This window comes from Ornithodoros turicata, chromosome 2 (genome assembly GCF_037126465.1).
Source record: "Ornithodoros turicata isolate Travis chromosome 2, ASM3712646v1, whole genome shotgun sequence".
In the NCBI taxonomy this organism is placed as follows: domain Eukaryota; kingdom Metazoa; phylum Arthropoda; class Arachnida; order Ixodida; family Argasidae; genus Ornithodoros; species Ornithodoros turicata.
This window is the reverse complement of record NC_088202.1, coordinates 116,268,936-116,296,163: the sequence shown is the minus strand read 5'-3', so window position 1 is coordinate 116,296,163 and position 27,228 is coordinate 116,268,936. Positions and strand designations below refer to the sequence as shown.

General features: G+C 43.7%; 1 protein-coding gene across 1 annotated transcript; it reads right to left on the bottom strand.

Moving 5' to 3' along the window:
• Positions 1-385: 385 nt before the first annotated feature.
• On the bottom strand, positions 386-27,228 carry LOC135385973 (signal recognition particle receptor subunit alpha-like). The gene is made up of 13 exons (XM_064615633.1): positions 27,022-27,228; positions 26,674-26,757; positions 26,416-26,559; positions 25,034-25,205; positions 18,932-19,046; positions 18,674-18,836; positions 12,883-12,992; positions 12,252-12,364; positions 11,908-12,167; positions 8,089-8,302; positions 6,058-6,143; positions 2,552-2,728; positions 386-1,064 (listed from the first exon to the last, which is right to left on the bottom strand). Exons 1-13 carry the CDS (start codon positions 27,136-27,138, stop codon positions 939-941), a joined length of 1,881 nt encoding a protein of 626 aa, XP_064471703.1. The 5' UTR covers positions 27,139-27,228; the 3' UTR covers positions 386-938.

Below are 27,228 nucleotides of genomic sequence, written 5' to 3'. Positions count from 1 at the left end.
CCGTGTGATCCCAGGGACAACAATCCAGATGCTTTGGAACAAAAGACAATAGTTGAGCGTTCCTCAATTCTTTCCTCACGTAGAGTAAAAGATGTGTGTTAATTATGCAAAGAAGTCGCATCTCTCATCAACACATCTCTGGTGCAGTATGAACGTTTTCAGCCTAGGAGACATTTTTCAAGCTGTAATTAGTGGTGGAGCTTTCTTTTAACTCCCATGTCAAGGGCTTGGCAAACATGTTCAGACCTCCTTTAATTGGAAGTGCGACACAAAATCACTTAGTTCCAGCAGCTTCCAGCGACACTACCCTGCTGTAGGTATCAGCTTGGCGGCCACGAGAAAGAAATTTCTAACAGGCTAGCTGACCCCAGAAAACAGTACACACTTTGACTCCTTAAAATCTTATTATCCATCCTTAGTACATGCAACAAGAAAAAATATATCTACATTTATGTGTATAGGAATACAATTCTTCAAACTGCAATAAAAAAAAGTACAAACACAGCTTTAATTACGTGTTTATGCTCCAGGAAGACGTTTTCCAACTGCAACACAGTTGAATTTGTGCAACGTCTCCAATAAGTTAGTTAAAAATGTACGAGAATACATCACAATGATGATCTCTCATGATATATCAATACCAACCTCAAGATTTCCAGGACAACAACAAGATGAGTGCCACCTGATAAAGATCATATTTCAAGTATGACGTTAACAAAACAAACTCAGCAAACTGATTGGGAATGTTGTCAATGACAAGCTAAAATAAAACTGCAGTACTTTCATAAACAGAACAACATGACCAATCGAGTGAGTCTAACACGTCCATAGCAATTAACATCAAAAGCTGTTTTGCAGTTCTTCGGTGCTGAAGCAAGGTCCTGTCTATCTACAAGTTCCCAGTATGATCAATAACAGTTGGCAAGTACATCAACAATTTACTTCATGAGAGCATGTACCACAGCGTTTGCATTGATGGTTTTTAAGTCTATGTAGGTCTGGCCTGTTCCAACAAAGACAATTGGCTGACCAGTGATGTACGTCATCGAGACTGCAGCACCCACCTACGAAAAGAAGAAACCAGTTCATACACCCTAATCACGCATCCTTTCAAACCATATGTGAACACTGGCTGTGGAGTTCACTTTAAATGCGCATTAGACGATATTGTAAAACCCTTTTAGTTTGCGAGACCCTTATTTCCGCGAATTTTGCGAATCGACAAAATTTGCAAACTTTAAGGGCACGCGAAAATTTCGAAATAGAGGAGGAGGAGCTTCAGGAGCTCGCGAAGTTTAGTGGTCGGAAATATACCCCTGTTACTAGATTCGCGAGAATTTACGGCCGCAAAATTAAAGGGTTTTACAGTATAGGTCATGAAACAAGTGCAAACAACAACAGGCATAAGTGGACCCTTGTGCAATTGAGTTTTGTGTTTTTTCCAAATCTAGGGTAAAAATTGGGCTTTACGTTATAGGTAGGGCCTGACTTTTTAGGGTTAAACCCGTATCCGCCCGATATTTACCCCCCGAACGAAATCTGTAAAATTCGGGTTTAACCCGAATCTACCCGAAAACATCCGGGTCGCGTGGCACACTCATAAGCGTGCATTAAAATAAAGTTTGATAACATTGCTAAACATTAGTTCCATGTTAAGACAAATTTTTATGAAACAAAAAAAATCACCCGAATACACCCGAATTCCTGACGACAGAATATGCCGTAACGGGATTTAACCCGAATACACCCGAATTTTCAAATGAGAAATATCACCCGATATTTACCCCCCGAATTTGGCCAAAAATAAACCCCGAAAAAGTCAGGCCTTAGTTATACGCTATAATGCAGGGTAAATTCAGGTGGTATCACTGAAAGATCAGATTTTTTGTCGGAAAAGAAAAAAAAAATCGAAGATAACAACATACGAGATGCAAGAGAGGCTGTGCACCCGTGCTCGTTCATGAGCCCTAAGTTTGCATTTTGGCAAGTTCGGTCCTCGGGTTTTATCCGGAGTGGCAGTGATGCAAATTGAGGGGTAAAAATGGGTTTTAACACATTTTAACACATGGGTTTTATTGGGTTTAACACAAGGAAAGAATTAAAGAGGCACTAAACTGATGCCTGTTGTCTAAAAAGACACAGTGAAAGCAGGGGTCTCCCTCTACCGAAATATGTTAGGACTTTGTGTAACTCGAGCGTATTCACTCCCTAAAACACAGATAAAACAGCGAAATCAGCCCAACTCTCTCCTTCCTGTAATACATCAGCAAACGTCACTTGGCCACATTGAACAGGGCAGACGTATCAGAGACCTGTATTTCTCGACTCATCCCCGAATGACGTTTTGCGCCCCCGGAATCCCACAAGGTCAGCCACGGGGGAGATATCTCTCCACTGTCACAGCTGTTTTGGGCACAGGGATTCGAATTCACGAATCTCAAATCCCTGCGTAGGATTCCTGGATTCGCGGATTCTGTTGGCACATCCCTATTTTTAACAGTGCATTGGCAAAAAAAGATTCTCACATGCATATTCCATACGTTCGACTTACCTTGTCATCGATGGTGTCAAATTTGGTGAGCACAATTCCATCAATGAGGTGCGGGTTATCTTTGCTTGAATGGTCAGCCAAAGCCTGGTTGAATTTCACCAACTGATCTACTGCTTCATTCCCCACCAGAGCCTCTCCAACAAAGAGTACCAAGTCAGGGTTGTTCACGGTGATGAGCTATATCAAGTGACAGAAATTTTGTTTTACACGGTCCATTTTCCTTCAATGACAGTGCATACCATAAATGCCAGAGTATGGTAGAACATCGTTATCTTGGACTCGGATGTCTCAAAATATCGGTCACATGCATCGCGGAATAAACTCCAATATTTGCCACGTGTTTATCACGGCTTATATCGAAAGGTGTTTGGGACGGATTTTGGATATCTCAAAATCTAGTCAGCCAAAATTTTAAAATACACTGTCTGTCACAGTTTACTGAAGCGCGTAGCTGCCCCCAGGTGATGAGTAAAGCTCATGGATAATGATACCTTGTACTTGTACGACGCTTTTCCGATCGCATAACTTTCGCACCACGTGAACTATCGGGCGTTCAACTCTTCCGCGAATGCGAGGACACAAGAAGAATGGGGACATCAGGAGGCTGACCAATTAGTCATCGTATCCCCGGAACCCGTTTCACAGGTTTTTGCCATTTTTCGTTTCCCCTGGTGACCGTCAGTTTCTGCTTCGGCAACCTGCAGAGCAACTCATGTTCAGTCCAGCCTCGGCACCTTATCGGTACTGTCCGCTGTCAACGATGGCACACCAGCGGAAGAAATGCAAAGCAATTGGCTGGGACGTAAAATTGGCAATTATAGACGAGCATCGTTGTGGAGCAAAAAGCAATGAGCATCGCTCAGCGGTACGGACTTTCGCAGTCTAGAGACTCAAAAATCTTGAAGACACAAGAAAAACTGCGCAAGCAAGCTACCAGTGACAACGCAACTGCAAAGCACAGGAGAACTCGTGAGCATGTGTACGAGAAAGTTAAAGCACTCCACAAGTGGTTTGCTGATGCACATGCCTGCAATGTCCCAATCAGCAGCCCTGTGTTTACCGCGAAAGTCAGGTAGACTGCCTTGCTACTCGATAACGAAGACTTCGAGACCTGTGCATGATGGCTGCAGAGATTTAAGGAGCGGCACGGAATCACAGATTGTGTGTGGGAAAAGTGCTTTATTGGACACGTCCAGTAAGGAAATGTGGCTACAAGAGCACCTCCAGAATATTTTTCAAAGGTATGAAGAGAAAGACCTTTACAACGGCGATGAGACAGGACTTTTCTACCTGCTCCTACCTTCGGGCACCCATGCAATTAAAGGGGAAGACTGTGCAGGGTGGCAAGCATAGCAAAGCATGGATGACCATTTTTTTCCGCTCTAATATGGACGGCAGCGACCAGAGGAAACCTTTCGTGATCGGGAAGTTGAAAAGAGCCCCATTAGATTTGCGAATTGTGCCTCAAACCCCGTTTGTTACAGCGACAATCAGAAGGCATGGATGACCCACACACTGTTGAAGGGAGGTCTTCCAGAGTTGGACGGCGACATACGCAGGAAGCAAAGAAAGGTCTTGCTACTTCTTGACATTTGCACTGCTCATCGCGTAGACGTCCATTTGAGGGCAGTGGAACATACTTTTCTGCCACCGAACACCACCACAGGACTTCAACCGATGGATATAGGCATCATTGCAAATGTGAAAGTTCTGTACAGACATCACATTGTTGACCGTATACAGTCGGCATCCGATTTTTCGGACCCTGCGTGTATTGCGCAAAAGTCCGAATAATCGAGCAGTCCGGAAAAATGAAGTTCGTTGCAAAAGTCACCTTTATTAAGCACTAGTACGTTGGAAAAAGTTATCCATGCTTTCTTCACTTCTATTTCCCGAAGCGATATTTCGTCACTGTATACGGACGAAAGCACCGCAATCGCCTTCATCAGTTTCGAGTTTGACGGCAAGTCGTCCATCATTATCTCGAACACGTGGAGGTCAACTTCTGGCAACATCGTGTGTCACGGCATTGCGCAAGTTGGCTTCACCTAACGCCTGCGTGCTTTAGGTGAAGTTCGCTTTACGGCACTGTGCACCCTGCACCCGTTCACTTTACGGCACCCTGCACATACTGGGCCTTCGCGAATTTGATACAATGAAGACCCACAATGAAGACCCACAACGAAGACCCACAACGAAGACCCACAACGAAGACCCACAACGAAGACGCAAAAGCGCTACGACAGCCCTCCTTGCTATTCCCGGGGCAAAACTTTGACCCAGCTCTGCCAATGGAATGCGCCAGAAGATGAAGTGAACGGACCATAGGAGTCACCAATAGGAAGCGAAACTTGTGGGGCACGATCGCTATTGGTGCAGCGGTTGCCAGTTTCCTGATGCGCAAAGGGGGACATGGTCCCCTTCTGACCTGTTTAACACCTTATTCCACGTTCATTTAAAGCGGGTCACAAGGAAGAAATGAGTAATGCGCAGTTCCTTGACCGTCGCATTGCATCATGCACACGTGGTGAGCTGGCGACCGTTAGGGAGGCTCAATGGCTGGGCAAACAGAATCCGAAATATCAAGCGACGGGGCTGTACGGCATCCGAAATTTTGGACATTATACATTAACTCTATGGGGCCCGTGGCTATTCCGTGACCGCATCCGAATAATCGAACATGTCCGAAAAATCAGGGTCCAAAAAATCGGCCGGCGACTGTAATCTTCCACACAGTCAGGTGCAAGATGTGTAAAGAGGAGAAGATCACTCCACTGACAGCTGTTTGGTTTCTGTACGCGGCGTGGCATGAAGTGCGTTGGACGACCATATGAAACTGCTTCCTGAAAGGACACTTCGTTCGGCCTGAGGGAGATGCGCCCACGTTCAACACAGTCGTAGATGACAACGCTGAATCTGTTTATCACGAGACAGAATGCCTTTGTTCGACAGTGCCTTTGGCGTTCGGCGGTGTGACGTCCTTAGGTGTGAAACCAGTGAGAGCCATCTTTTACCATATTCCTCATATAACAATTGAATACGCTACTACCGCCCATACCGTTATACGCGGTTCTTATTGTAACTTGAAACAGGGGCAGATCCGGACCCTTGGTTTGGGGGAGACTGAGCGCGTAATGGGGGAGGGGAGAGGGGGAAATCCTATGCATAAACCTGATGCTCGGGGGTGGGTGGGTGGGCGGGTGGGGGGGGGGGGGGGCAATTGCCCAACCGTCCTCCCTTGGATCCACCACTGCTTGCAAAAGCAAATTGCAATCAAAAGCGAAAGCAAATTGCAAAAGCAAGTTCACTGAAATGAATAAAATTTTACAATGTGTGCTTGCTAGTTTGCCACAGTGATGGTTTCGCTGTATTTCGCTGATATTGAAACTCCGCTTATCTAGAATTTTTTTCGATTTTTTATGGCTTCGAGTTAATGATGATGTCCATGCATGTACCACGTATTTAACCAATTGGAGCTAAAAACAGCTGTGATGCCTCACACCCACCTTTGCCAAAGCTCGCATAAGCGGCTCATTGTCTTGCATTCTTCCAGCAGTGTCAACAAGTACAACATCAATCCTTGTGTCTCGAGCTGGAGATAAATGGAAACAACAAATTACCAACTATGAAGAACGTGAGCTCCGTCGCATATGTGCAACTATGAATACATAGCACAAGATATTGTGACTTCCGTGTGACTATAAAGCCCACAAAGAAGTTAAGCAGCTCACAACTGACAAGCCTTACCCAAAGCCTACAACCTGCGAAGCAGGTTGCTATGATGTTATGTGTCCCATTCCAGAAAAGCATTATGTAAGGTGAACACACACTCTGAGCAATGTCCGTACTGTACTTTAGCAATGCCTGGTGGGTAGTTCAGCAAGCACTCTGACTATACTGCTTGAACATCTAATGATTGTTAAGAAGCAGACATAAAGCGCTCAAGCCACTTCCTGGCAGTTCCCCGTGGTCCATCTTCAGCAATCCCGCTTAGTTGAGGCAGGCTGACAAACACCTAAATTATTTTGCACATTTGGTCAACATATTGTGACAACCTGCGGATGATGGTAAACACTCGCTTAGTTCTATTGGCATTGTTCTGAACTGAGGCCACAGGTGAGGAAATTGCCCAGCATACCAGATTTCCCACAATATTCCATGATTGTCAAGAACGATTCATGTAGAGGGGATGGACAGCACTACAGGAGGGGATGAACATTTATTATAATGGATGGATGGATAAATATATTTTTGACAGCCTCCCGCAGTAACCAAGTCACTAACAGCGTTATGCATGCCACCACTGGAAAGCTGTATGCAACCCTCCAGCCTACTGGCAACACATCATACATACATCTCTGAACATCAAAGCTTGCATTACTTGACCTTGACAATGCTTTCAAGGACATATTTTGAGGTGCAGTACAACAGAAACAGTAAAGTGGTACACCGACAGCTCGGGCACCAGTGAGTAGTGGAGCCCGATCTTCAACTTGTCGTTATCCCCATAATGCACATTAAATGCATCACTTTGCAGTTGATTAGCCACAAGCTCTTGTGCGAGACTACCAAAATGGCTTTGGAGCGTGCAAACTTTAAATACCACTATAACTAAGGCCCCCAGTTTTCTGCTCCAGCAAATTCAAGATTCCGCGGCACCAACATGTAAATTCCGCGATTTTCCACGGCAAGGAGTCAAGAGTCAACGGCTGATTTACACGGGAAACACTTTACTTTCTTGGATAAAGTGGGAACAAAGAAAATACTTTTATAAACTTACAGATGCAAAGCACTGCTGTGGCTCAGCATTACATGATATCTTGTGTTCTACTCTAACAGCGAATGCCGTCTGAAGACTACACTCATTTTATACCTGCTTAAAGATCTTCAGAGTTTATAGGAACTGACAAATACTTGATCGCAATAGATGCTAAGTTCAGAGCAAGCACCCTCATTCTGTTCCAAAACCCTATTACGTATTTACTAGCAGAATTTGCACACTTTTTTGTTGCACACGATTTTGGGGGAAAGGGGCCGACCTATATTCGGGAAAATACGGTAGTATTGAAAGTGGAAATACATTGGCTGTATTGGGCGCTCGATGATGCAGAGAGTTTTGTCTGAAAAATTGGAAAGTCCCAATTTTTGGAGTTCGACATATTGGTCAGCGACTGTATTATTGGATCTCCCAGTTGCAGTACAGCTTCCCACTGGGAGTTTGCATTGTACAAGACATGTCCTGGCAGCATTTTGCGTGACTTTCATTTCAAACATCACATAGTAATTTCTCGAATTTCTAGGCATAATGAAACCTGAACACATTGTAATGCCATGACACCGTGTCAAGATTACAAAAAACGCACAATGTGAAATGTTGATAGCTACTGACGAGTTGCAGGCACATGTAGAAAATTCTGGAATACCGATATAATCGCAGCTTTCCACCAATTTCAAAACAAACAACAAAAACCACTGGATCTATACTTGAGGCTCTCAATATATGCACAGCCCTAAAGAATATGCGTTCCATGACCTACCATAGTTGATTGCCTCCATCGCGATACCAGCAGCATCCTTTCCGTAGCCTTTCTCATACAGTTGTACCATCTGTTTGCCGCCATGTTTCTCAGGTGGGTGTAGTGCATTCAAGTGGCGCATGTGAGTACGAAGCTGTTCTACAGCACCAGCGCGGAACGTGTCGCACGCAGCGATCAGAACACGGTAATTGTTCTCAACAAGCCAAAAACATATCTGAAAAGACGAGAAGACCAAATTGCAGTAGCATCAAATGTGATAGATGGCTGAATGCAACATGGATGAATTGAACAGCAGCAAATACAGTCGCCGTCCGATTTTTCGGACTCGGCAGGGATCGCGCAAGAGTCCTAATAATCGAGCAGTCAGAAAAAACGAATTTTGCTTCAAAATAAACTTTACTAAGCCCTAGTAGGCTGAAAAAATTTGTCGATGCTTTCCTAACGTGCTTCCAGCTCTGCCTGATAACATCAGCGTCTATTTCCCGAAGCGACATTTCGTCACTGTAAGTACACTGACAGAGGCACCGGCGTCATCAAGTCCGCAAGTCGGCTTCACCTAACACATGCGTGCTTTAGGTGAAGCTCGCTTTACAGCGCTGTCGCGCGACTCGCGGGCGACAGCACGTGCTGGGCCGTTGGCCAAAAACGAAGACGCAAAAGCGCTACGACAGACCTCTTCTACTCAGAGGAATGGAAAATCAACAATCATCACTGCCTTCAATATCCTAGTTGGTTGATTTCTTTTGATACGAATTTCAGATGATACCAATGTTTTCCGTCACCCCATGGAGAAATTCGCGGGTTGGGCAAACAGAGTCCGAAATATCGAGCGACGGAGCTGCACGACGTCCGAAATTTTGGACGTTCTTATTCTTGTTCCGAATAATCGATCATGTCCGAAAAATCGGGGTCCGACAAATCGGTCGGCGACTGTACTATGTGTCATGGAGAAGTCTAGAAGAGATTATGACATGCATGACATTGACTAGTCTTGCGCTGTCATTAGTACTACTTGGGAAAAGTTCATGTGACAATAGTTTCCTTAAAGGAGGCCAGAAAGCCATCCAAAAGATTTTCTGTTTCTAGCGAATTACGAAAGGATGTAACTTGGCGTGACAACTAACAAAAAAATTCTCTGTACGCAGTATTTTTCTTGGAATAAAACGCCCCCGAACATCGACGCGCGTGTTCCCGCTAGACTCGCTCTGCAGGCCGAAACGAGGATGATTGTGATGTCATCAGGAGACAAGAGAGACCACGCTCCAAATCGGGGCCGGTGCTTTTCGCACTTTTTTTCCCCCCTTTTTTTGTTTCTACTCCCAGTTCTCTCTCTGTGTAGCAGACGACGCTTCTCAAAACAAGCAAACCAGTTAGCGGGTTGCACCGCGATGACGTCAAAACGACTCTGGCGGCCAGTTGCGGCATTGCCACCATTGCGCGCGGTCGCGATTTTAAAAACTGAATTCCGTGATATGTATGTATCTGTCGAGTGAATCACTTCGCATGGTGCGTTTTAGCAGTAAGGTTAGCGGCTTCGTTTGAAAAAATTGTCGTGACTTAAGCGCTTTCTGTGCTCCTTTAAGACCAACAAACACTGCCCATAAATAGAAACAGGCCTAGGTCCTTTGTACACCCTACAGCGACAAGGTTGAATTCCGTTTTCATAATGTAAAAGCGCTAAAAACAGGACGAACACAAGACACACACAACATCGAGCACTCATGTTGTGTGTGTTTTGTGTTCGTCCTGTTTTTAGCACTTTTACGTTATGAAAGTCTATCACCAACAAGCACAAAGGGATGTTTTAATGAATTCCATTAATTTGACCTTCTTCACTCAATTTCTCGTTTAATTAAATTGTATCCCAATGTCCCGACAGCAACCAAACATTTATGTAGTTATGAGAGTTCATTAATTCAAAAGTGGCATTTTGTACTACCAATGCAGCCTGAAAGAATGCGCACGGCAACAGAAATGTTCAGCGAAGGGCCTTTATGATAAAGAGCAGTGAAATTTGCTGATGCTGAGAAGCACTGGAATGGTCACTTGCATCGCAGTGTGCACACTGCACAGTCCAGAAAGCTTTCAAAAAAGAATCTTCTGTGGTACTACGCACAGAGACGTATCTTCACAGTAACGTGGAAAATGAGTAGAAGTTATTGAAAAATGCATTTAGGTTAAATTACTAAATACTGAGCCTCAAAATACTTGCTAGATACCAAGCTACTTGCAGAAGAAGATACAAAACATTACTTAAATACTCTACTCAAGTTACTGTACAAGTCTGGCATGATGCTTCATGCAGATACTGTTTTTGAATGTGCACCCAATATAAAAGCTTCCCGACCACAAAACAGTGCAATGCAAGTGCACTGTCGCCCACCTGATGAAAACAGTGATTTGCCCATTTGATAGCCTTGTGCAAGCACAAAGCTTATAATTAGGGGTGTGCGAATATTCGAATTCTCGACTCGAATCGAATATCAAACGCTCGAACTATTCGATTCGCGAATCAAATATTCAATATTCGATTTTTCGAATATTCGACTATTCCACGAATATGAACGACACAACCCGAAAGTGGGCTTCACCTGATGCTTCCGTGCATGAGGTGAAGCCTCCTTTACGAAATTGCCCTTGCTGCAGGACCAACACAGGGCAGACGGTGTTTAGTTTAAGATAACGTTATCCAAAGTTAGTTTTGTAGACATCGTCTGTGGAAGGGGCGGTGCCCCTTCCACGTGCAGTTTAGCGGTGCCGACGAGGGACTTTGATTTGATGTCTGTGAGGTTGCCTTTAAAAAGTTAGAACTCTTGAATAATGACTACAGCCCATGAACAAGAAGGGTGTCTTAAAGATGTCCTTTACATCTAAAATTTCAGTAGTGCAACTTCCTAGGACGAGTGCAAAGAAACTAAGGGGTGTTCATGGCAAAGCTGAGGCAGGATGCCAATTCGTTTGTTTTACAAATGGCCTGTGGTTGTCTGAAACAATTACAGCCTCATCCGTATAACATGCTACTGCCTGACATAAAATTCTGAAATGAAGGTTACCACTCCAGTACTCCAGTAAGTGTAGGCTCACCTGAAAAGCAGGAAGCACTCTTATGTAAAATTAAAGAGTAGGGGCTTTTAGCAGAAGAATTGCATGTCTCTCTTGTGACAGTTAATGCCAGAAAAATTGCACTAAAGCCATGGGCTACAAAATGGAAACTTTTAGTGCGAAAGTCACATATTGTAAATTTTGCATGAATATTCGATTCGGTACTCAGAATTTTTTCCTCTATTCGATTCGACTTAAAATATTCGGATTCGCACACCCCTACTACGTAAATACTGAGCCTCGAAATACTTGCTAGATACCAAGTTACTTGCAGAAGAAGATACATTACTTAAATACTCTACTCAAGTTACTGCACAAGTCTGGAATGATGCTTCATGCAGACACTGTTTTTGAATGTGCGCCCTATATAAAAGCTTCCCGACCACAAAACAGTGCAATGCAAGTGCACTGTCACCCACCTGATGAAAACAGTGATTTGCCCATTTGATAGCCTTGCGCAAGCATAAGGCTTACAATATAAAGCAAAGCCGAAGCAAATAATAATTGCCCACAAATAATTTTGAATAAGAGACTTTGAAATACAGAAAAGCAAGGGGTGTGTTCAGTGAATTCCGCAATGTAATCAAACACCAAAGATACAAAACAAAAAATATGTGCAACATAATATTAGGTAGTATTAGCTTGCATTCGCATCACTGTTATAATAAAAAAAGTTATGAACACAACATGAAAAAGGGGCACAAAATATTCACAAACCTTAGCCAAGTTTGTAGACTTTCCTACACCATTCACACCGCAGAAGGTCATAACGTATGGCCGGTGGCTACGCTGCGCTTCGAGAACGTCTCTCAAGATGTTGATGCGCCGCCTTGGTGACAGCAGCTGCACCAGGGCTTCAACCAGTGTTGACTTCACAGTGGATGCCACACCGACAAAGGTACCGAGAACCTTGCCTTCCAGTTTGCCAGCAACGGATTCACACAACTTCTGAGCCACATCAGCAGCCACGTTCTTAGCTACAGAAACGAGAAAAATTAGATGTCAAACTAGGTATGCCACTGCAACAAATGGAGCTGCTACAAAAGCAAGCAAGTTCCTACCAATGAGATGGTCTTTCAGCTTGTCTAACACCGGCCTCATATCTTCTGCGGTGATGCTCTTTGAGCCAACCAGGCCACGGAACATGCTGAACATCCCAGACCCCTTGTTCTTTCTATGAAAGCAAAAGATAAGCCATCTGTAAACTGGGCAGGTATCCCTTATTCAGAGCTTACACCAAAACCAAAAATTCTGATTACATGCAGCACTGACTGCATAGCACAGGGCTCAATGGTACTTTGTAGCGTTACATGCATAAAGATGCCAGATCACATGACCTTGCCCCACAACGTGGTAGATATAATAAACACATCACAGCAGAATCATTAGATGGGAAGTAGATGGATGCAAACACATGGCTGTTAATCTTGCAGTGCACAGTAGCACAAATCAGTAAACTGACGGCACACAGCACAGGCGATGCTGTAAGGAGTGTTGCTTTGGCTAACTTTCCAATTCCAAAGCAATTAGCCCTGCCATTCAAAACTGCATGCACTTTTGTTTACCGCAAGAACAATTTCAGTAAGTGTATTAACGACGATGTGCCTTGCCCCAGCTCTCTAACATGCTTGGAGACAACAGGTTTTGCCATACGGCGCATACTGTGGGTGAAATTGTAATAAATGTGCATACCCCTTCTTTTCTTTTGGCAGCACTTCCTGCTCCTCCATTTCTTCCTCCTCCTCACTTTCAGAGTACTCCATGTCTTTGATCTCACCACCGACTTTCCCGACCCAAGAACGCTGAAGAGAGGTAAGACAAGCTCGTTGTATCAGCGTAGAGCCCGGAGCACTATGTTGCAACACTGCCTCGTGTCACGAATGTTATCAACACCATGATGGGACAGCAAACAAATGAAAACAAATATCATGCATAGTTAAATTTTCACATTAATGACAGTGCATCAGATAACAAACAAAGTTTGTCGGTTATGTGTCAGATGCTGTCTGAAAGTAAGTACAGACGCCAACCTTTTTTTTTTCTGCAAAAAGAACATTATTGGCACAAACACATGTTCCACTTCAAGCACGTAATGCTAGTGGATTTTGGGATACATGTTCATATAGTATATGCTCGACATGAAGTAGGGAAGACTCCACAAAGGTTGCCACGTTGGATGTGGATGTGAATGCCAGCAGTTCAGACTATCTCAATGTCGGTATTCACCACTTCCACAACATCCGCAGGTGCATCGACAACACATACAACTGCCTCCAACATTATCTCCCATTTCACAAAAACTAAAACTCGACAAACTGCATGTATTGAAGTATGTCACTACACATTATTATAGCCTGTTAATGACGCAAGGGAGCTCATCTGTCAACCACGCCGATCGTTGCTGGATATGAAGGTCATATGAAGATACTATATGGGTAGTTTCATTTTAAATCGAACAACGTATGAAAGTGATATTTTTTAATTCGCCCAGAAAAAATATATGTTAGAGGACAGTTCAAACGACGCAAATCGCGCCACGTGCGATGCTCGTGCGTGTAGTAGTTTCCGCATAGGAGAGGGGGAAAGCCGGAGGGCGCGCTTTCTTCTGGACCGACGGGATCTAGCACCGCTGACTTTATGCCCTGGAGGATTTTTGTGATTATAGGCTGCACAATAGACACTGTCGACAGCCACCCACAGAACTCTGAGAGCCACAGATTTACTGTTAAAAAATGCCAAACTAGGCGTAAACGTTCAAAAAGGCCAAACTTTGTTACCAATTTTCTTCATGACGGAACGTCTGAGAACATCGAGCTTAGTGCCATTCGATAGGACGTTGAAAGAGCTTTTGTGCTGTATAGAGCTCATTTTTCTCAGCCCAGTTGTTTATGCGATATTAGCTTGAGAATCACACATGGTAGGCGAAAATTGCCAATGTTGCATCTCAATTTTCTCAAAAATGCCATCTTCGATTTCCTTGATTATTTTTCAAAAGGTGCTGTCATGTCTCTACTTTAGACGCCAAGTGAGACAATCTTTTATTTTTGCCTGAGAGACGCGCAGCGATTTTTTTTTTTTGTCAGGCAGCGTGCACGAGGCTGCGGCCTTGCGCGCCCCACCCACGAGGACGCGACCTTCAACCTCTTCTTTGCTACAGATGTCCCGCTGAGGAAGAAATCAATGACCACACTGCGTGAGCTTGTTGTAGTGTCCCCGGAGCATCACTTTACGTTTACCCAATGGTCTCTCAGTTCCGTCAGGCTCATTCAAACTGTGGGAGAGTACATGGGTTGCCTGTGCGCCCTTGACGAGAAGCCCCAGTTCGACGAACATGCCGACAAAGCAGTAAGAAGGAACGAAGCGCTTTGTAGAGATCTTTATCCACTGGTAACATCTTAGCTTTTGTTTCAGGTTGCCGCCAGTCCCCCAGGCAGTGTGAAAGGCATATCCTTTTCATTGGTAAAAGAACGAAAACCGAAAGTTTCGAAAAATGTAAAATGTGCCCATTGCGAGACAGCCACCACCTGCAGGGGTTAGCATCATCCGATAGCTTTATGTTGAATTCCAATGGCAGAGTCGGAGCAAGTGGCACACTCTGCAGTGGAGCGGCTTGATCTGGCCTAGAGCAAGTGATCCGAATATGCGACTGGAACACTTGCGCCCAACTTGGAGTTTATCTCTGGCCAATCTTCCTTGGTCGATGGCGGTGAGAGACGGAGGAAGAAGAAGAAGAAGCTTGTACTCATGTTCCGATACAACGCCATGTTTTGCCAACGCCAACATCAAGGTCCTCCTATTCTCCTAACGTTGCCCTGGTGATGTCTGGCTCATTGCTTTCTTCAAGAAACAAAATTGCTAACGTACGACGCGAAATACTAGTCACGGCGAAGACGCGTGGGGAAGCGGCCATGTTGCCAAAGCAGAGACAGGAAATAAGAAGCACGAGCGACAAGTGACACGTCACGTAGAGTTCCGGTTGAATCTGCCTATTTTGGCGGAGCAGTCTGGGTTGCTCCCTGGAGCGACCTTGGCTCGAAGGCCGCTCCGAAGCTCCCATTGGAAGACTCCAGAACTGTTCCCTATCTGCCAATCGAACAGACTTGCTCTCGGCGGAGCAACAAAACTTGCTCTGGAAGCGCTCCGAATCTGCCATTGGAATTCAACATTAGACATGACCTTTCACATGATATAAAGTGACTGGGTTCAAGCGCATTCTTTGTCCGCCTAATATCGCAAAACCACGAGTGGTACGCGAAAATGTTCGATCTTAATTATTTCTAAAAAGCCGGAATATTTTTCACGATTTATTCCACAGGGGCAGAATTATGCCGGTACTTTGCGCTACTGGTAAAGTACCTTTTCTCTTTTTGATTGAGACGTAGGTCTACCTTTCCGCGGAGCGATTTTTCCACACAAAGGCGCTCTTCATATGTTTACGAGCGCGTTTTGCTTCATAGTCTTTGCTTTGTAATTTAATGCCCAGATGTTGCATTATGTACTTATTTTGCACTTATGGTGCGTATGTTTATTTTTTCCTTTGGAGACGCAGGGCAATACTTTCGTGGGCGACTTGAACTTGCTATTACGTACTTTCATAGGAGTCGCACGCACGACGTGTGCGTATACGCACGTGCGCATGTTCACTATTCTCCCGCACATGTGCTTGAGGCAATACACATACACACGCTATGAGGCTGTCGTGCGAGTTAATATTAAGAAGGCAAAACTACGGCCACAGGGGACAGAAAGTTACAACATCTGAGAACACAAACTTGTGGTCGCGTGGTTGCAGTCGCCTCTTAGCTTGGGCGCAATAAGTGATAGTTCCGAAGGTGTGCATGCTCTCTTCAATTAGTTTTATGCTCCGTAGCGTTATTTCGGAACCACGACGAGTGGTACAAAACCCGTAAGACCGCTGTGATGACAGTTGCTGCTCTCAAGTATAACACGTTCGCCCTCACCCAGATGTGTCAGTGTCACCGTGGGAATCAAAATTTCCGACAGAACAACGCAAAACTAAAATCCCTCGTTTCCGGTAGCCGTAGGTACCTTAAACCCTCGGTGTGGTCTTCAGTAGTCCTTCTGGCATCCATGCGCTTGAACCCAGTCACTTTATATCATGTGAAAGGTCATGTCTAAAGCTATCGGATGATGCTAATCCAATGGTGGCAGCCACCACCTGCAGGAGTCTCACAATGGGCACATTTTACGTTTTTCCAAACTTCCGTTTTTCGTTCTTTTACCAATGAAAAGGACGTGACTTTCACACTTCCTGGGGGACTGGCGGCAACCTGAAACAAAAGCTAAGATGTTACCAGTGGATAAAGATCTCTACAAAGCGCTTTGTTCCTTCTTACTGCTTTATCAGCATGTTCGTCGAACTGGGGCTTCTCGTCAATGGCGCACAGGCAACTCATGTACTCTCCCACGGTTTGAATGAGCCTGACGGAACTGGGAGGCCATTGGGTAAACGTAAAGTGATGCTGTGGGGACACTACAACAAGCTTACGCAGTGTGGTCATTGATTTCTCCGTCAGCGGGACACTTGTAGCAAAGAAGAGGTTGAAGGTCTCGTGCTCATGGGTGGGGCGCGCAAGGCCGCAGCCTCGTGCACCTTGCCTGACAAAAAAAAATCGCTGCACGTCTCTCAGGCAAAAATAAAAGATTGTCTCACTTGGCGTCTAAAGTAGAGACATGACGCCACCTTTTGAAAAATAATCAAGGAAATCGAAGATGGCATTTTTGGGAAAACTGAGATGCAACATTGGCAATTTTCGCCTACCATGGGTGATTCTCAAGCTAATAACACAGAAACAACTGGACTGACAAAAATGAGCGCTATACAGCACGAAAGCTCTTTCAATGTCCTATCGAATGGCACTAAGCTCGATGTTCTCAGAGGTTCCGTCATGAAGCAAATTGGTCACAAAGTTTGGCCTTTTTGAACGTTTACGCCAAGTTTGGCATTTTTTAACAGAAAATCTGTGGCTCTCAGAGTTCTGTGGGTGACTGTCGACAGTGTCTATGGTGCAGCCTATAATCACAAAACACCTCCAGTTCGTAGACATAAAATTAGCGGTGCTAGATCCCGTCGGTCCAGAAGAAAGCGCGCCCAAGCAGCCTCCGGCTTTCCCCCTCTCCTACGCGGAAACTACTACAGGCACGAGCATCGCACGTGGCGCGATTTGCGTCGTTTTAACTGTCCTCTAACATATATTTTTTCTGGGCGAATTAAAAAATACGACTTTCACACGTTGTTCAATTTAAAATGAAACTACCCATATGCAATATACCTCCATTGGTTTACCTCCGTAACCATCACCGTACTCAGAGCATACCACAATTAGGTGCATCGCACTGTAAGAACTTTGTCTAGGTAAAAAATATTTCTGTGCAACAAAATGTAGTAGAATCTCGATTGTACAAGGTAGCGGAAAAAATTCCTATAATCCGAAATATGTATCAAACGATTTAAACCAAAATAAAAATTGAGGCAAGAAAATAGACAGTGACTGTTCATTTTCCATTACTGTCAGTGAAAGAGGTCGGTCGTAACGCTTTCGTGTCTCCGTTTCTGGCCAATGCTGCCAAAATTCGCGAGGCGATTCAAAAGACCCAGCACGTATTATCCACCCGCGAGCCGCGCGACACTGTTCTAAAGCGAGCTTCTCCTAACGCACAAAGGCGTTAGGTGAAGTCGACTTGCGGAATGGTGACGCGTAATGTTGCCAGAAGTTCTCTTGATATCTTCCCTCCACAAGTTATGGTCGCTGTTTTCCTAAGCCAGTACGATGTCACACAGCTTCGCGGTTATTGTTGCGAGGTGGGTAAAAAGGTCAAAACAGAGATAAAATGATAATGTTCAGGGCCGTGTAATCCCTTTGACCTTATCTCCACCACCACCACCACCACCACCACCACCACCACCACCACCACCACCACCACCACCACCAAAGGGAGAGTCACTGACTGCATTGCATATAACTTTGCAAGCACTATTCATTCAGGCCTTCTGCTCGACATCTCGTGTTCACCTGAAATGCGAGACGAGCTCCTTCGTTTACTTTCCACCCGATTATCTGCTTTTCCACCCAACATGTACCCAGATTGTCTTATTTTACTTTATTTTACAGCTCTTGAAATAGAACCTTATCTTTACACACCCTCCCCTATTTTCAAAAAGCCCTGAACTCTAAAACACAAGGTCCTAATTATATGTCAAGCAGTTACAAGCCAATTTACAAGCCATTTTACAATTTACAAGCCAATTTACAAGTCAAGCAGCTACAAGCCATATTACAAGCCAAGCAGTTTGTCGAATTTTAAGGCAGTTGTAATCTTCGTGGTTTCAGTTGTTTCAGCATCTTTATATTGCAACAATTTTGAACTTCACAAGAATAAAAATGAATAAAGAAAAACAAGCATACATCAACACCAATAACTTTGATTGTTACCTATTCACATTTTCGGTAGAGTCACTTACAGATTCTGCAGTCGCAAACTCATCTGGATGGCCGGGTGCTTCATCACTTCCATTCAAAGTTGCTTCACTATAATCTAGGGTCTTGACATCACTGGATTTCCCCCCTTGGTCCCATATCCTCGGCTTTTTAGACTTATCTTTACTGGCGGAGGGACTTTTGGCACTGTTACAAAAAAAAAAAAAAAAAAAAAAGAAGAAAAGTTGTGAAGTGCCCAGAGAACATTTGCATAAAATGCTGAATAGAAGCAGCCAATTCACCTTTTTTCAGCCTTTTTCTTTCCCTGCATCTTCTCGAAGAGCTTCTGACGATTTCGCATGATTGCATCTTCATTCAAGTCACCCACACCGCCATTTTCAGCTGTGTCTTTCTTTACTGCACAAAAATATGAGCAGGTCCTCCTTACAAAACAACAACAACAAAAAAAAAAAAACGAGCACACAAAGATCCTAATGTGCGTACATACACCTCCCTTTTCAATTTCTACGAGTGCTTTCTCATGTACATCCATGAGGCATCCATGGCACAGCAGAACTGTGCACAAATAGTGGGCTGTACTTGTGAAACAAATGCGAGCTGAATAGTGATATAACTGATGAATCAAGTACGAATAACAACAAATTATGGGCATGTAGTAGAACAGTGAGCAATCGAAGCAGAGAACAATGAGACTCTGCAGGTATCATTACTGAAATAGTGTGCGTGTCTGTGCAAAAAGAAACAAGTTGAAGGCCTCTACCGGAAAAGTAGGCACAAATTAGTACACATTTTGCTTCAGCATCACGCTGATGTAGGGTTGTGAATTGTTGAGGGTCAGGTACCAAGTGTACCAGGCATCTGTGCTGCCACTGCATGCGATGTCACATTAACTACCTACATGAGCTCCAAGATTTGAACTCCACCAAACCCAAACAGACCAAATAGTTAAGGCAGGTTCAGTCCAATAATACTATCCCACCTAGTGTCGCAATGTAAGCGAGTAATTACGTGTCAAAACACAATGCACTATGTCGTCTCACGATGTCGGAGCATGAAAAAATGAAAAGTATGCACCTCCACATGACGCATAACTAAGGCCCTCGGTTTTCTGCTGTGGCAAATTCAAAATTCCTCGGAACAGACTCGTAAATTCCGCAATTTTCCGCGGCGAGCCGTCAACGGCTGCTTGAAACGGGAAACACTTTATATTCTTGGATAATGTGGGAACAAAAAAGTATTTTATAAAATTACAGGTTCAAAGCACTGTTCTGCCTCAACATTACATACATGATATCTTGTGTTCTCCTGTGATGCGGTCTGTCGCCTTCAATCATTTTATACTCGCTGAAAGATCCAGGGTTTATAGGAACTTTATAGAAAGGAGTTTCCAATACATGCCCTGGGGAAGTTACATCTTTAGGACACCCTTTTTTTGTACCTGGGCTGTAGGCATTATGTAAGAGTCAACTTTTTGAAGGCAACCTCACAAACATGAAACCAAAATCCCCCACTGCCACCGCTAAACTGCACACGGGGGGGATGCCGCCCCTTCCTCAGGCGAAGTATGCACAGTAAACTTGGGCTAACGTTATCTTCAACTAAACTACAATCTGTCTGTGTTTGTCCTGCAGCATGTCCTTGGAGCCGGCGCGTCGTCAACTATGGATGCTAATTCTTACGTTGTTGCACAGGCAATCGTGATCCTGCTGGGCAACTCGACAGCAACGCTGACATGGCAGTATCAAATCTTCGAGCACCCGGACACTTCATCTGCCTTCTACTGTCTTCCAAGGCCACGTACCCCTGGAATTTGCCTCGAAACTGATACGCCAGTCACGCCACCGTGGCCTAGCTTCGCCTCACCATTTATCTACATAAGCAATTCCACTGACACATTTTTGGGACTTGGAGCCGGCGCGTCGTCAACTATGGATGCTAATGCTTACGTTGTTGCACAGGTTGGTCCCTTTCCTAGCTTTCAATCCTATGTTCTGCCGGCTCCTGGTCCGAGATATGTTAATTTGATACGTACGTTGTTGATTTGTACGTTTATACGACCTATGTTAGCAATGCTTGTGAGTTCCGAAGCAACAACGTTCTCTTGCTAAGAGTTGGGAATATTTCATTACCTGCAGATATTCTATCGATGTTGGCTTCTAAGCTATCTGCTTGTGTGGCAGCCATAAAAAGGGTACTGTTGATTTTATCTGGTGACGTGGAGACAAACCCGGGACCCCCTAGAACCCCTGCTGCTACCAGATCTCAAAATGCTACACCCTTTACGTTCGAAACCATCATGACCAAAATGCAAGACATGCAAACACTCCTAAACGCAGGGCAAGCTAACATTCTGTCTGAACTCCAAACAATTAAAGAAAGTCAGAGGCGCTTTGAAGAAAAACTCTGTTGTTTGGAGGAACGCGTTGGTAAAGTCGAAGGAAGTATTGCCTCAATGCACGATACGAACCGCATGCTGTCATCCGCTACAAACGACATTGTGGAACTACAACATAGATGTGCGGACACAGAGGGAAGACTGAGACGGGAGAACTTATTGTTCCTTGGGATACCTGATGCTGCTAATGAAACCTGGGAGCAATCAGAAAGTCAAATATTGCCTTTTTGCGCTGAACGGCTAAATGTAACACTTGATCCGAACATGATAGACAGAGCACATAGGGTGGGGCGTTTTGACTCATCTAAGCTGCGTCCAATTGTTGTCAAGTTCGCTTTGTACAAAAACAAAATGTCTGTTCTAAGAAACTCTGGTAAGCTAAAAGGTACCGAATTCAGCATAATGGAGGACTATACCCATGAGGTCCGCTTAGCACGCAAGAAGTTGGTTGATTTCGGCAAAACACAAAGGTCTCCTTTCAAACTACGTTTTGACATATTGTTTATTGGTGGCACAGCATACGAGTACGATGCTATTAGCGACGCAGTCGTTACGTGTCAAAGATAACTGGATAAGTGTGAACTGCCTATTCCCCCTCACGAATGCAATGTTCTTTTCACCAACATTAGAAGTATCATGCCTAAGAGATTAGATTTTGATTGCTTGGTGACATCATGTGACCCTGACGTGATAGCTTTATGTGAGACATGGTTGAAGCCGCATATTTTTGATAAGGAACTATTCAGTGATAGCCCTAGATACGATGTTTTTCGCTGTGACAGAGTGAACCGCCCTGGAGGCAGTGTATTGTTGGCTATCAGAAAATGTTTCAAGGCTGTTTTGGTCCCTGTAGATTGCTGTTTAGAGATTGTATGTGCTTACATCACATGTCGCGGAACAAAATACATGTTTGCTGTATGTTACAGGCCTCCTAATCATGGTAATACATTCCCTACTCAGCTATACGATGTACTTTATCAACTGCAAACCTTACATTCCACAGCGAAACTGTTTCTATTTGGAGATTTCAATTACGCAACCATTGACTGGTCGATTCCCTCTTGTCATAGCAACTCTGCGGAATGCAACAAGTTCATTGATACTTGTCTTACCTTTGGCTTGCAGCAGATCATCAAACAACCAACTCGTATAACGCCTGACACATCAAACATCCTTGATCTGTTGCTTACAAATGTCCCCGATACTGTACACAACGTAACTGTTAAAAATGGAATAAGTGATCACGAGACTATTATTGTGCAAATGAGCTTGCAAAGCGTTGAACAAGATAGTTCAACCAAAACCATTCGACTTTATTCCCAGGCGGACTACGACGCCATCAACAATGGCATGCAGCAATACTACGTTTTCTGAAGATTTTCATGAGAGAAGTGTTGACCGCAACTGGAGAATGTTTAGGACAAAAATCAATGAGCTTGTTAACAAACACATACCTACCATAAGAGTACCTGCTGATAAAAGTAAGCCGTGGTATAACAGAGAGCTTAAACGACTTGGCAACAAGAAGAAGCGCTTATTTAGAGATGCCCGAATGGTTAACAGTGTATCTTCTTGGGCTAAATATAACAGTTGTGAATCTGAGTACAAACTGAAACTACAGATAGCCAGGTCTAAGTTCTTTAATGAGGGCCTTGGCCTTCTATTACAAAACAATCCACGCCAATTTTGGCAATTTGTCACACCGGAATCTCGAAATTCTAAGATTGTCTTGGGGGGTTTAAGCGGCCAATTATTACCTGATTCTGAAGCCGCAACGGTTCTGAACAGTTTTTTCTGCTCAGTATTTACCACTGAAGATATGTCGTCCATACCTCAGCTGCCGCCTCTTAACCATGAGCGCATGGCCTCAGTTACTGTCACATTCCAAGGCATATGTTCCATGATTGACAGACTGAAAATATCGTCGTCCGGTGGTGACGACGGTATCAACGCTAAGATACTTAAAAGTACTAAAATGGTTTCATCACTGTTCTTGTGTGACATTTTCAACCAGTCCCTTCGGCTAGGTGTTGTTCCTGAAGACTGGAAAACTGCTCGCGTGACACCAATTTACAAATCAGGAAGCAGATATACACCATCAAACTATCGACCCATCTCGTTGACAAGTGTATCTGGAAAGCTCATGGAACACATTTTGTACTCATCTATCATTAATTTTCTTGAAAGCAACTCTGTTATCTAACACTCAACATGGTTTTCGCAAGGGACTAAGCTGTGAGACGCAGCTGTTACGGTTTACTCATGACATTCATCTTAACTTGGACAATAGGATACCGACAGACGCTGTTTTTATAGATTTTTCGAAAGCTTTCGATAAGGTCCCGCATTCACGTTTACTCCACAAGCTATCTCGACTAAACATTGATAACGCAGTTTCAGAATGGATTCGGCATTTTCTTCACTCACGGGTTCAGTACACAATTGCAAATAACACCTGTTCAAGCATTTCACCAGTAACATCCGGAGTACCGCAGGGATCCGTGCTTGGTCCGTTGCTCTTTCTGATCTACATCAACGACTTACCAAACTACATCAAGTCGAATATATGCCTGTATGCTGATGACTGTGTCATATACAGAACCATATATAATGAACATGATCGAGCCATATTACAAAACGACTTACATTCTTTTCATCGGTGGTGTTCCGACTGGTTAATGGAAGCTAACTACTCGAAATGTAAGTCGATGACTTTCACTCGGTCATGCCAACCTTCTAACTTGAATTACGTTTTGGGGACATCAGTACTAACGCAGGCAAATAACTATAAATACCTTGGACTTCACCTAACACCAGACCTATCATGGCGAACACACATCCGTGCTATCTCATCCAGTGCAAACAAATCCCTTGGCTACCTCAGGCGAAACATCCGTATGGCTTCACCACTTGTTAAAAAGCTTGCATACACAACAATAGTGAGACCCAAGCTCGAATACGCATCTGTAATATGGCACCCCTGGCAGGAAACACTAAGCACTGAATTGGAGTCTATTCAAAACCGCGCCATCAGGTTTATAATGAACAACTATAACCCGCACAGCAGTATTACAGATATGAGGCATACCCTCGAATTACCCACACTGAAACAAAGACGTATACATGGCAGCATAACATTCCTTCATAAACTTTTCCACAGCCCTCTTGACATAAAACACGACATGATATTGAAACCCTTCCGGTCTTCATCACGCATTAACAACCTGAAAAAAATCTGTCCAATTCATGCTTCTACAACTTCGTTCCAAAACTCTTTTTTACCACGAACTATTGACCCCTGGAATAACCTGCCGAACAGCATAGTGACGATCACAGATAACACACGCTTTCAACAGTCTCTGACAGAACACCTGAAAGATTAACACTGAACTAACTTGTTAGATGTTTTCATTATCACTAGACTTACCTTGATAGTTGCAAAGTACGCTGTACATTAATGAGATGCATCATCATCGTAGTCATTTTTTTCTTTTTTTTTCTTTTTTGTAATTTGTTATTGTTATTATTATTGTTATTGTTGTTATTATAACTTGTAACATGGTAATTAGCATTACTGTGTTTTGTTTTGCCTATGTCCCTTATGTAATGCCCTCGGGCCTTTAAGGCTTAAATAAATGAAATGAAATGAACAATTTTGTAAAGCAGGCTTCACCTCATGCAAGGAAGCGTCAGGTGAAGCTCACTTTCGGGAGGCGTCGTTCGTATTCGACAATAGTGAAATATCCAGAAACCCGAATATTGGGCATTCAATTCGCGAATCAAATACTTCCGAGTGATTGATATTCGATTCGACATAGAGAACTCGAATACCCGCACATCCCTAAAAATAAGGGATTCAGTGAAACTCTGTGCCAAACGAAGGATTCCGTGATTAATTCCGAATTCCACGGAATCGCGGAAAACCGGGGGCTGTACGCACAACATATGAAAAGTATTTTTACAGCTTTATGCAGAGGACATGACTTGCCTTCTGGTTTCTTTTTAGCAACCTCTTTGCCTTTAGCTGGAGCATTTGTATCTTTTTTGTTCTCAATCATAGATGCAACAGTCTTCTTTGATTTGGAAGACTCCTCGTATGACCTCATCTTCTTCTGCTGTGATGCAATAATGCGTCCATGTTCTTCAGCGTCACGCAGAGCCTTATTGGATAAAACGTAACAGGGCATTAACCTTTAGAATTTCCAATGCGCAGCTTTGTATGACTCCTAAAAGTCTAAATACAACAGCGTGTGGACATAACTGTTCCGTATATTTTGTTTAGTGTGTCACTATCTTCGTGTGAGAATGAGACGACCCCCATTCTCAGGTACTGTGGTAGTTTACATTTCTTTTACCTTTTTTACCTTTCAGTTTACCATTTTTGTGGTAGTTTTTAGTGTGTCACTATTGAACTTAGTGTGAGAATAAGATGACCCCATCTCAGGTACACTGTGGTAGCTTACCAGAGTGAACGCAAAGACCAGCTTGCTGTGTCTGTAACTTGTTGAGGTTCATCAGCCACAAGAGCTCACATGTGTATGTTCTGCCCAACACAGACAGGGGCAGCACTATGCTGGGCAAGGGTAAAAACTTTGTTTGGTGGTCAAGGGTCCTCAGCCCATAGAATAGGTCATTGCGGGACCCATGAGGCCCACATGTTTGAGACCCCTGCTTTACAGCTTTGCACGCTTCATAATACAAAAAGCACTAACAATAGGACGAACATGGAGACACACGTGTCTCTCTTTTGTGTTTGTCGTATTGTTAGCACTTCTTTTGTATTATGATTCCGTACCAACAGGCCCAAATCTCGTCTTTATTCAAGTATACTTTGCATGCAAATTGAAAAGGGTTAAAGATTAGGCTGTTTGGTGTGAATAGAAGTAGCCAATCAGTGAGAGGTGAAGAGAAGGAGGCGGAGGGGACAGCAGATATAGGCAGCTGAAGTTGGAAAATAAAGTCTTTGGTTTGTCAGTTCAGTGCTGCGTCTCTGTCGTCTTTTAAGTGTCGCCCTGCATTGGGGTTTTCATCGATTTTAACTTTGCATGTGTTTTGCAAGATCAGAAATTTTGAAGAATTTTACTTATTTGTCACTGAAACATGTCATGCACTGTGTATTTGCAGCCAGGATCTCCATGACAGTGAAAGTTTGTTTAGTTAGCACTTGTGTTGTGAACGATCAACTTTGTACCCTTTACGCGATGTGATCATGTACCCGTGAGACAGCTCACCATATACAACATCTGTCAATTCCCAAGAATACTTGATATAGCTGCAGAAGTTGCTAAGAGTGTGCAGCATGTAAAACCTACCACATTGTTAAAAGTTCAGTTGCCCAAAATTTAATCTTGTGGCCTGTATAATCCTTACCTCTTCATACTCAGACGTGAGATCGAAATTGGTAAAGAGACTTCCACATTCCAACTGGGTCTTGTATTTGTCTCTAAATTCCAGCTGTATGTCATCGAGAAATTTGTCAACGTAGGATAGCTGTAGTACCTTTTGATAGGCTACCTGGAAATAAAATAGTAAATGAAGTTGGCCAGTCATTACGCCAGTAAAGTAAAAGTAAAACATATGTACAAGCTGTATCTCTTTGAAGGGATATATGTTAAAACGGCAACATACCACATAGACAAGCTCAAATTCGTTGTCCAGTTTGTACTTCAAGGTAAGGTTTTCATGAGAAAATGAATTATCTCCTCCACGTTCCTGGAACGGCAAAAATAGTCAGAAATCTAGAAGTGAAACGTGACATACGTAGATGTTTCTCCCACAATGATCAACGCTCAGTCAATATTTGGTCTGAACACCGCATATCAACAGCGTTGCACGTCGGCTCCTGTTCCAGCTCGCAAAGCAAAGTGATACAGACATTCAGCATTCAATTTCTAACCTTAATTCTATCCATGCACTACTATACGTGCTAGAAATTCGATGTATGCTCAGAGGTTGTTCAAAACATATGGAACATACCTGGAGGATTACTGTACGAATTAAAGCATTGACAGAAGGTGTAAAAAGCTGTGTTGTGCCTTGAAAACACCACAACACAATCCCGCTTTTACTGAATATTGTAAAAAGGTCCAACATATTTACTCTAAAAATGATATGCGAAGCTAGCAACGCGTACTTCGGTCAACGTGCGCGTGCTATGCGCACTTCGTATGTAACGTTGCCGGA